We start from the raw sequence: 9853 nt of genomic DNA, 5'->3' as shown, positions 1-9853 counted from the left end.
TGTCGACTCGGAGACGACGCTACCTTGGTGACGCTAGGATTGCATACTATTACGCGTTCGGTTGATGCAAATCCATCGTCCTCGCACATATTGACGCTTTGGCCAAACGCGGCCAGCGCCTCATACGTGCTACGCGTCGTGCCGGAAGAAGAAGGTGGCCTTGACAATGCGGTCGTTTCTGGCCTCGTACATGACCATGAGCTCCATCGGCGGCTCACTCGGATCGGCCGATCGGATGCAAATCTCATGGTCGAGGCACTGGGTCTCGCCCAGCGGAAGACGCGTCGGCACGTGCGCTTGGATCACGGGGTTGGCAAAGGTAGCCACATAGTTGGCACGGAACTGGTTCTTCCCGACCAGCGCAGGCGTCGTGCTGGGCAGCTTCAGCACGACCACGTCGTCGCTGTAGCAGGCGCAGAAGGCGTCGAGGTCCTTGGCGTTGTACGCGGCCAGCTGGGCGGCGGCGAGCTCGGCCGCGCTGCGCATCTTACGTGCTGTACTAGTATCCGGAGAGGTGGCACCGTTTCCGGATCCAAACGGGCCGATTTTGGCAACCGCCTGCGAACATGCTGGTGCTCTACGACATCCTCGGCGACGACGGCGCGACGCCACGCCACCCGAACGCGTTCCACGTGCCCGATGGCCGCGAGCCGCTTCGCCTCCGCGACGTCGAGGCGGCCTGCCCGTTCGCCCACTGCCACTTCAGCTTTCAGCACGAGAACGGCGTGTACTGCGCGTACGCCAACCCGAATTCGATCGTGCCGCTTGCGAGCCGGAGCGCGATCCACGCCAAGATCGTGCTCTCGGCGCCTTTCGAGACGCAGGTCGTGTGGCCCGAGGACGTGGTGGCCGTCGAGATGCCCTCGTCGCGCACCAGCTCGGGCTCGTCCAGTACGACGATACTCTCTTGCACCTGCCAACGCGAGTCTTCTTCATAGATGGCTCGTCGCGGACCAACTCTGGCTCGAGCGCGCGCAAGCCGCAGAAAGAGTAGGTCTACGTGCAGCAAGTGCCATGGTTGCGACGCTCTCTGTAGGTACGAGGCGCCGGCGTGGGAGGCCACGTTTGCCGACAAGTCGCCGGCCGAGGCCAAGTCGGGCCTCTCGGCGACTGAGCTAAAAGAGAAGTTCAAGAAGCAGACGGAAATGGCCAAAGACTTTGCGAAGAACCTCAACTTGGACGACGCCAAGCGGAATGCCATCGACTTCGCGCAGAAAATGAACCTCGACGACACGGCGCGCAAGGCAAAGAAGTGGGGCGGCTCGCTCCTCTCGTCGCTCTCCAACACCATCTCGAGCGCCAGCAGCGCCATGACCAAGGTACATGGTTCGAGCCCGGAGTCGACCTGCCTATCGACATGAATGGTGTAGGGCGAAACCATGAGCATTGGCAGCACCAACGTGCGCATCGTCCAGCTCCTCGCCGAGGGCGGGTACGGCCAAGTGTTTCTTGTCAAGACGGGCGCCAACGAGCTCTGTGCGCTCAAGCGCGTCGTGCTTACGTCGGCCGAGGTCGAAGCCGACGCCGCGATCGAGCGAGAAGTGCTCCAGGTAGGGCACCGTCCGCACCTCTCTGGCTGTAATTGGATGGTCTAGACGGTGGAGCACCCCAACTTGCTCCATTTGCTGCAGTACGGAGAAAGCCGCTCGAATGGCAAACACGAGGTACAACGCGCGTCTTCCTATCGTGGCGTCAAAAGCATCGGCGAGTTAGTGCCTCTTTTTACTGCCGTACCACGACCATGGCACGATCTTTGACGAGATCCAAGCCGCCAACGACAACAGCGCCGAGCCCTGGCCGTTCATGGAGCTCCGTTGCCTTCACATTCTCGAAGGCATCTGCCTCGGTCTTCTCGCGCTGCACGAAGCCGGGTTTGCGCACCGGGATTTGAAGCCGCACAACGTACTCCTCGGCATCCGCGACCACCCGATCTTGATGGACTTTGGCTCGTGCGCGCCGCTCGTCACCGAAATCACCGACCGGCGCAAGGTACAATTACGACGCCTTGACACATTGATACATGTCCGCCTAGCTCATGGACGTCCAAGACGACGCCAACCGCAAGTGCTCGGCGCCCTACCGCGCGCCCGAGCTCTTCGAGCCCGAGATTGGCCATCGCATCAACGGCCAATCCGACGTCTGGTCGCTCGGCTGCATCTTGTACCGACACTCTCATCGTTCCCATGCCTATCTGTATACACGTATCCTAGGTACTGCATGGCGTTTGGCTCGAGCCCGTTCGAGTCGCCGCGGGAGGTACATGCGTGTCCAACATGTCGCTCGCTGATGATGGGGGTTAGGGTTTCATGCGGCTCGCGGCCATGAACGGCAAGGTGACGTTCCCGCCCCGTACGTCGCCAAACGTCTCCTGTCCCATGCCCACGCGTACGTGTCTCTAGCCCAAGGCGAGTACGTCGTCTTTCGCGGCCAGCGCTTCTCGCTCGACTTTTGCGACTTTATCCGGGACATGCTGCAGCCCGACCCGCAGGACCGGCCATCGGTCACGGACGTCCTCGACTACACGCGCGAGCTCCAAGAAGCCGACTAGTCGTTTAGCGAGCAAGTATTCGTCATATTCGCTTTCATACGAATCTACTGGATGCAATCAACTCGGTGTGTTTGGGACGGTCGTTTAAATAAAAAGAAGGAGCGATATCCTAGTCAATGTCCAAGTCGACCGGCGTCGGCTCGGGCTGGCGCCCGACCGTGTCCTGAATGCGCGCCATGATCGTGTCGGCGACTTGGACCAAGCTCTTGATGTCGGCCTTCCGGACGCGGTCCCGGGGCTTGGTGTCGACGAGCGAGAGAACGCCGAGCACGACGTCGTCGGACGTTGTCAGCGGAATCCCGAGGTAGAAGCGGACGCCCACGTCGTCGCTGGCGTTGACGAGCGGGTTCAAGGCGAAGCGGAGGTCCTCCTTGCAGTCGAGCACGATCGTGGGGGCGGACGACATGATCGCGTGGGACTCGAGCATGATGTGGCGCGGCAGCGTGTCCATTGAGACGCCGCCGATCTTGGCGAGGAGGAGGCCGGCCGACCCGCCGACGACACAGAGCGTGCCAATCGGGCACTGCGCCGTCTTGCACGCGATCTTGAGGTAGAGCGCCATGTCGTCGCGGCGCCGGAGCAGGTCGAGCGCGGTCGCTTTCTCCAGGCGCTGCGCTTCGGTCGCCGTCAATGGCGCGTCCGGCCACGGGTTGCCATTGCGAAAGTTGAGCGGGTAGTCAAACCCCGTGCTCTCGTAGATGTACCCGTCGTCGGTCCATGGGCTCGGGACAGTGTGATTTGCCTCGGGATGTAGCCACGTGGGCGTGCTCTCCGTGGGTGTCGACGTCGGTGGCATCCAGCGCGACTCGGGCGGGAGGCTGTAGCTCATGTAGTGGGGCGACGACCGCCGGTCCTGCGGCGACGATCGCCGGTCGTGGAGCCACGGCGAGTGCGGCGTCGTCGATGTGCCCTCGGACGAGACGTCGTGGGATAAGAACACTGGGCGCGCCGAGTGGGTGCGCGGGTGCACACCCTTCTCAAACCGCTTCTCAAACACAGGGTCAATCCCAACCGGTGGCGCCGACCCGATGTGGATGTCCTTGGCCGACACCGAGTGCTTGCGGCCTTCCGGCAACGACTGCTTCCGGAACACGTCGGTGGCCCGGACTGGCAGTGGGCGGTCCGTCCGGCGTCCAGGCTGCGACACCCACTCGCGGTCACATTGAGGCCCTTGCTGGTGGCTACTACTGGATGGAATGTCAAACGGCTTGGTCGTCGCGGGGGGCTCGTCGCGCGGCGGCCAGGGGGCTGCAAACTTGCGACGTGGCGGCGCGAGGATCGAGAAGCGATGCGCGATCGAGAAGAGCTTGTCGGAGGCGCGCATCATACCTACGTCGAAGTATCGAGTCGTTAGCCGGGCCAACGACTTGAAATGGAAAAAAATCAGATTTTTTGGAACGTACTCGATGGGTTGCCTTCGATGCACGAGGCGCAGACTCGGACGCTGTCGCCCATTTCGGGACGGCTCCGGCCGATCGAGCACGTGGCGCAGAAGACGTCGCCGCAGAGCCGGCAGTGGTGCTTGCGGCGGAGGAACGTGAAGGCTTTGAGGCAGATGGTGCACATGCTGCCATCGCCCCAGGCGCTCTTGAGCAGCAGCTGGTCTTTGAAGAGCCGCAGCTCCATGATCGTCGGGGCCAAGTTGAGCAGCGTCGACCGGACGATGCGCTGGAGGAGCGTCTTGTCATGCGCGCCGACGGACGAGAGCAGAAAATGGACCTGGACCGCGTTGGGCGTTGACGTGTGCGTGAGGAGAAAGCCCGAGCGCACGAGTCGCCCGATCGACGCGTTGATGTAGACGGGCTGGAAGTCGATCGAGTCCCAGACCGAGACCGCCATCGACGTCGGCGAGAGCGGCTCGTCCGGCAGCACGCGCCGGACGCCGGCTTCACTGTGGTTGAAATACCCCGAGTAGCGGAGGAAGCAGAATTCGCGCGAGACGGCCGGCACCGTTTTGGCCGACGCCGCCTCGGTCGCTGCGTTCACGGCGAGCCACGTCACGAGCATCGCGTCTTCGTCGTCGCTCGGCAGCATGGCGCCGCGGCCTTTGGCGTCCGTCGTCGTCTTGGGATGCAGAATGCGGTTGATGGCGTGGAGGCCGCCGAGGAGCCGCGAGAGCACGTACGAGTAGTCGGGCGGGCGCGTGTTGAGGAGGTCGAGGACCTCGGCGAGGTGTGTGTAGATGGTTACGGAGCCCTTGACCGTGTAGAGCTGGTCGTCGTCGACCTCGAACATGGCCACGTTGTCCTTCTCGCCGAGGCGCGCGTAGGCGTGGGCCTTAAAGAGGTCGTAGCGCAAGAGGTCCTCCATGGCCGCCTCACCCTGTGCATGGAGCAGGTCCACGTCGTCGGCGGAGAAGGGCGCGTCGTAGCTCGAGATGCGCATGGTGGTGACTGCTACTCTGAATCGAACGCTTCTTGAACCGGCCGAACATAGACAGGCGGCAGCGTGCGAATTTAATAAAAATCTGGCACCGCACGATTCGGGCGTGGCGACGCATTAAATCTTTGCATTATATTTCCATCCAAAGGCCACCCACGATGGCAGCGCATGCATTACGCCGCACTTGCTCCTATCGGCTCCATGCTGCTTACCACGCCACGTAATACTGTACGACGTCTATGCTACTACTACGATCTCAATCGAGGTCGAGGTCGGGCGACGCCGGCCGGCCATAGCCCCGCGGCTGGCGAACGTGCGCATGAGGATGATACCCATGGCCCTCGTCGTGGAGCGCCATGTCTTCGAAGCGGCGCATGACCGTGGTGGCAACCTGCATGGCGGCTTGGAGGTCGCTCTTCCGGAGCCGCGTTCGGGCGTCGTGTCGACGAGCGAGAGGACGCCAATGACGCAGCCGTCCGACGTGCACAAAGGCAGGCCGACGTAGAAGCGGATGCCGACCTCGCCGCGGCTCACGAGCGGGTTGGCCATGAAGCGCAGGTCGTCGCGGCAGTCGAGCACGATGAGTGGCGACCGCGACGTGATCGCATGCGACTCGAGCATGACGTGGCGAGGCATGGTGTCGGCGCCGACGCCGACCTTGGCGATGAGGAGGCCGGCCGACCCGCCGACAACCGTGATGGCGCCCACGGGGCACGCCAGCGCCTTGCAAGCGAGCTGCACGTAGCGCTGGACCTCGTCGCGGCGCCGAAGCAAGTCGAGCTCGTGCGCCTTGCGTAGCCGGAGGTCCTCGAACGCCGTCTCGGGCGCATCCGGCCACTCGTTGCCGTTGCGAAAGCTCAGCGGATACAAGAGCGGACTGGACTCGGTGATGTAGTCTGCGTCCAGCGGCGTGAGCGGGTCGGTCCACGACGGTGCAGCAGGTCGCGGATCGTTCCACTGCGTCGCGTGGCGTCCCTGGAAGGGTGCATGGTAGCCGGCGGGGTGTCGCGCGTCAAAGGGCACTGGCTCTGGCTCCGGGTGCGGCGGCGAGCGTTCCACTGGCGACGTGCTGCGCTGCATCGGGGCTTCGGTTGGCGACATCGACTGGTGGTGTTTTCCTTCGGCGCTCGACTGCATACGCTGTTGCCTTTGCTCGTGCCGGAGCTTCGGCTCGTCGTGCGGTACTTGTCGGTGGTCTGTCGTTTGTCGGGGCTCGGGCGGTGGTCGCTGCACCGGCTCGGGCGTTGGCCGGTGCTTGTGCTGATGAAAGTGGTCTCGGAACCACGACGACGCAGGTGGCGCCTCGGGCTCGGGTCGCTTGCCCGCGGCGCGTAGGACGCCCGCGGGTACGGACGGTCGTGTCGGCGCGCCGGCGGCGTCCCAGGCTGCTGCGCCGCAAAGGCGAACGCGTCGCTCTTGACGTGGTCGACCTTGAGCCGCGACTCGGACTTGGTCTTGCGAAAGTCCGGCTTCGTACTAAGTTCGACCGGGTCCTCGAGCACGAACGTGCGCTGGCTCGCAAAGTGCAGCGGGTCGCCATGTGCGTCCTCGCCGTCCTTTGTCTCGATGGGCCGCGGACCCAACGACGAGACTGCCGAGTGGCCGCGCGCCGACCGAAACTCGCTGTGGTGGCGACTCGACGGGAGCGCAGTCGCCTGCAGCAGCTGCTTGGCGCGGATGTTTTCCTGCGAGTAGAGCTTGCTGGACGCGCGGATCATGTTGGCGGCATTGCCGTCGACGCACGCGCCACAGACGCGAATGTCTTGGCGGTCGGTCGGCCGGTGGCGGTTGATCGAGCACGAGGTGCAGATGGCGTCGCCGCAGAGGCGGCAGTGGTGCTTGTGTCGGAAGAGCGTAAAGTTCTTGAGGCAGAGACAGCACATGCTGCCATCGCTCCAGAGCTCTTTTGCGAGCAGCCGGTCGGTCGGGATGCGCTGGTCCATGAGCGCGCTGCTAAAGTGGTGCATGGTCGACCGGACGAGGCGCTGGAGGAAAAAGCCGTCGGCGGTTGTCCCGAGGCGGTAGCTGGCGTGGCTCAAGTGACGGCTGCTCGAGTGATGCGAGAGATCGCGACTGGCCGCCAGCGTCGATGTTAGAACGAACGACACTTTGACCTAGATCGCGTTCCATGTTCAATCGATGCCAGCGCACAGATCGCGTGACGCACCGTGTTGACCACGTGCGTTGGCTCGACGATGAAGCCACTGCGGTGAAAGGTGCCGGTCGCATCCTTGGGCCCATCGAGCAGCGACACGGACTCCCAGACCGAGACTCCGCGGAGCGTCGGTCGCACCACGTCCTCCGGCAGCGTGCGCTCAATGCTGTGCTCGCCCAGCTCAAAGTAGTCCGAGTACCGAAGGTAGCAAAACTCCCGGGGCTCCCGGTCCGTCGCGTTGCGCTCGCTCACGGTGTTAAGCGCGGCGGGGTTGACCACAAGTGTGTGGACGGACGTTGCATAGTCATCGCTGCGTACGGACCGGTCCCGGTACCAAAGGCACGAGGCGGTGTGCATGGGCCCGAGGAACCGGGTCATGACATCGCTCCACTGCTCGGGGTTCTTGGTGTTGAGCATGTGCATGACCTCCGAGAGGCACGTGTGCACCTACAGCAGCCGTGAGGCGCCAACGAATAAATGGAGTGCGTGTACCGTGATGACGCCTTTGACCGCGTAGTACGTGTCCGTAGCGACCTCGAAGAGCGCGATCTTGTCGTGCTCTGTGAGCTTGGTGTATGCCGTCTGCGCGTCGGCGTCCTGCTGAAGAAGCGCCCGCGCGCTCGCGTCGCCAAGCGTACGCAAATCAGCAGCTTCGTCTGGCAGCACTGACGTGCCCCGCCGCCGGTCCACGCCGCTGCCGCCGTCGCCGTGCTTCATTTGATGGTACTTCTTGGCGAGCTGCGCCGTGCCGCTGAGGAGCTGGTGCTGGCCCGTCACGGCCGTGCCTCCAAACATGACTGGCCTGCGCGAGAACGTACGAGAGGTGCAATGCAGTCGCCGCGTCAACGACGGCGACGACAAAAAAGTTGCACGTTGACTTCGAACTTCGGTTTTCATGGTTTTCATGGGCACCATTATTAGACAGTACCCAGGTCATTCCTTCTTTGCGACCAGCATCGCAATGGGGCCAGTGGGCACACACGACTCGCGGGAATTACACCCGCCATGTCTGGTCGACGCGCCGCTCGTACAGCAGCATCCATTCCAAGGGCCAAGGTCCGAGGTCCATGGTCCGAGGTCCGAGCTGTCCTTCGTCTTCTTCGATATGCGATGGATTACAGTACAGCCGCAGGCACCGCCGTCGTTCTGGCGGCTCGATGTGTCTGCGTACACCCAGCGGCATGGGCCATGCCGCTCGTACGTCGTGGGTAGATGGCAGGCAGATCTAGGTGCAGAGCAAGATGCATGCGGTCACCGGTTGCGATCTTCCGACACGGACGCTGATTGGTCCATTCGCATGGCCAATCGTTGGTCCGAACCAATCGTTGGGATTCAAACGGCAATCTCATGCGCAACACGGCGAGCCTCTTCGCGCCGACGAGCACGCTCGAATGCGCGCTGCGCAAGAAGTGCGTTCCGTGCTGCTACAAGCTCCTCGTCCATGGCACGCCGGACATGGAGCCCAACCAGCGCCCGGAGCTTTGCCCGCGCTCGGCCCTTGAGGTCCGCCCGTCGCCGGTCCTGCTGACGCCGACCATGGGCACACTCGTCGTGCAGGACCCGGCGCTCTCGTTTGCGTGGGCGATCCGGTCGCACGTGGCGTCGCTGCATGTGATGCTCGCCGAAGCCAAGGCGACGATCTTCAAGACGCATCCCGAGACCTCCAAGCGCGTCAAGAAGCTCGACAACAAGGTGCATTTCGAGTCGGCGATTGCAGACGTTGGCGACTTTGGCACGTTTGACTGCGTCGTGTGGAACTTTCCCAAGGTTGACGACGCCGAAGCGTTCTTCGAGCACGTGCGCATCACGGATGAAAGTGGCCAAATCCACATTTCGTGCCCGCTGGGCCAAAGCGCCGACTTTATCGCGGCGGCCGCAAGCGCCGGCTTCAAGCACCTGGGCACGCTCGTCTTTGACCGGTGCTCGTTTCCGGGCTACAAGGTGTCGCTCGAGTGCGAGACCCTTGTGTTTGCGACAAGCGCCTCGAAAACGGAGGTCTTTGACTCGTCGATGGCTGCTGACAACTGCGGCACATGGACGCCGGAGCATTGGACGGCGGCGCCAACCGTTGTGCCCGTGACCCCGACCGTGCTTGCGAGCGTCGAGGCCCTTTTGTGCGACAAGAGCAACTTTCCTAAGAAGGAAAAGCCGGTCAAGAAGACCAAGACCGAGGACGACAGCGAAATCTTGAGCAAGTTGAGCAAGAAGAAGGCGGCACAGAAGAAGAAGAGGGACGAGAACGACGAGGACGAAGTCGATTACGTCGAAATGTACAACCTCAAGCCAAAGGGCAAGAAGCACAAGGTGCTCCGGAAGCTCGACTACGAGTCCAACCAAGAGGGCAAGCTCCGCCCGACCAAGCGAAAGCTTCCCGTCCGAATGGAAAACGGCAGGGCCAAGATGGGCTGGTAAAGGCCATCAACGAGGATGCTCTTTGGCGCCTCTACATAATCGGAAAATCCAACTATAAGAACTTGCTACACTTATTATTGTGCGTGTGTTTTACTGGTTGCCGCACATGGCGGCAATCCTGGAGCAGTAACATACGTTCTGATTGGCCGATGTTGGCCAATCAGCGCGGTTTCGTGACATTACGAGGTTAATCCACGTTTATGTACAACGTACGTGCGTTAAACGCTGGTCGCGCTTGTGCAACGACAAAGGAACTTGTATGCAACTGCGCCGGCACAAGCGCCCTCCTACTCGACGGCGGCCACCCTCGCATAGAAGAGCACTGCGTCCTACATCGTCTCGACGAGCGTCATTTT

The 9853-nt window shown here is 62.5% G+C and overlaps 5 protein-coding genes across 5 annotated transcripts; 2 read left to right on the top strand and 3 right to left on the bottom strand.

The window, feature by feature from the left end:
• Positions 1 to 106: 106 nt before the first annotated feature.
• On the bottom strand, positions 107 to 502 carry SPRG_11270 (hypothetical protein). The gene has a single exon (XM_012350081.1). The coding sequence runs from the start codon at positions 484 to 486 to the stop codon at positions 130 to 132; it is 357 nt and encodes a 118-aa protein (XP_012205471.1). The 5' UTR covers positions 487 to 502; the 3' UTR covers positions 107 to 129.
• Positions 503 to 554: 52 nt separating this feature from the next.
• Positions 555 to 2603, top strand: SPRG_11269 (NAK/MPSK protein kinase). Its single transcript, XM_012350080.1, has 10 exons — positions 555 to 891; positions 939 to 990; positions 1037 to 1319; positions 1371 to 1550; positions 1596 to 1664; positions 1714 to 1989; positions 2033 to 2160; positions 2211 to 2256; positions 2301 to 2349; positions 2400 to 2603. Exons 1-10 carry the CDS (start codon positions 567 to 569, stop codon positions 2546 to 2548), a joined length of 1557 nt encoding a protein of 518 aa, XP_012205470.1. The 5' UTR covers positions 555 to 566; the 3' UTR covers positions 2549 to 2603.
• A 54-nt stretch (positions 2604 to 2657) lies between these two features.
• SPRG_11268 (hypothetical protein) lies at positions 2658 to 4933 on the bottom strand (the record flags this gene model as incomplete). The annotated part of the gene is made up of 2 exons (XM_012350079.1): positions 2658 to 3877; positions 3952 to 4933. 2 exons carry the CDS (start codon positions 4931 to 4933, stop codon positions 2658 to 2660), a joined length of 2202 nt encoding a protein of 733 aa, XP_012205469.1.
• Positions 4934 to 5038: 105 nt separating this feature from the next.
• SPRG_11267 (hypothetical protein) lies at positions 5039 to 7933 on the bottom strand. Its single transcript, XM_012350078.1, has 5 exons — positions 7578 to 7933; positions 7098 to 7532; positions 6070 to 7044; positions 5390 to 6034; positions 5039 to 5345 (listed from the first exon to the last, which is right to left on the bottom strand). Exons 1-5 carry the CDS (start codon positions 7878 to 7880, stop codon positions 5187 to 5189), a joined length of 2517 nt encoding a protein of 838 aa, XP_012205468.1. The 5' UTR covers positions 7881 to 7933; the 3' UTR covers positions 5039 to 5186.
• Positions 7934 to 8429: 496 nt separating this feature from the next.
• On the top strand, positions 8430 to 9566 carry SPRG_11266 (hypothetical protein). Its single transcript, XM_012350077.1, has one exon. It carries the CDS (start codon positions 8433 to 8435, stop codon positions 9495 to 9497), a length of 1065 nt encoding a protein of 354 aa, XP_012205467.1. The 5' UTR covers positions 8430 to 8432; the 3' UTR covers positions 9498 to 9566.
• Positions 9567 to 9853: the final 287 nt, after the last annotated feature.

The sequence above is a fragment of the Saprolegnia parasitica genome (assembly GCF_000151545.1).
Source record: "Saprolegnia parasitica CBS 223.65 unplaced genomic scaffold supercont2.61, whole genome shotgun sequence".
Taxonomy (NCBI): Eukaryota; Oomycota; class Saprolegniomycetes; order Saprolegniales; family Saprolegniaceae; genus Saprolegnia; species Saprolegnia parasitica.
The sequence above is the reverse complement of the archived record's forward strand: the minus strand, read 5'-3'. Positions and strand labels throughout refer to the sequence as shown.

Coding starts and splice junctions, on each gene's coding strand:
- SPRG_11270 (XM_012350081.1), bottom strand. CDS start 486: ATGCGCAGCGCGGCCGAGCTCGCCGCCGCCCAGCTGGCCGCGTACAAC.
- SPRG_11269 (XM_012350080.1), top strand. CDS start 567: ATGCTGGTGCTCTACGACATCCTCGGCGACGACGGCGCGACGCCACGC. Junction 1,990..2,032: donor AAATCACCGACCGGCGCAAG/GTACAATTACGA, acceptor ATGTCCGCCTAG/CTCATGGACGTCCAAGACGA. Junction 2,257..2,300: donor CGTTCGAGTCGCCGCGGGAG/GTACATGCGTGT, acceptor GATGGGGGTTAG/GGTTTCATGCGGCTCGCGGC.
- SPRG_11267 (XM_012350078.1), bottom strand. CDS start 7,880: ATGTTTGGAGGCACGGCCGTGACGGGCCAGCACCAGCTCCTCAGCGGC. Junction 7,533..7,577: donor CGGTCAAAGGCGTCATCACG/GTACACGCACTC, acceptor CGGCTGCTGTAG/GTGCACACGTGCCTCTCGGA. Junction 7,045..7,097: donor CAACGCACGTGGTCAACACG/GTGCGTCACGCG, acceptor AACGCGATCTAG/GTCAAAGTGTCGTTCGTTCT.
- SPRG_11266 (XM_012350077.1), top strand. CDS start 8,433: ATGCGCAACACGGCGAGCCTCTTCGCGCCGACGAGCACGCTCGAATGC.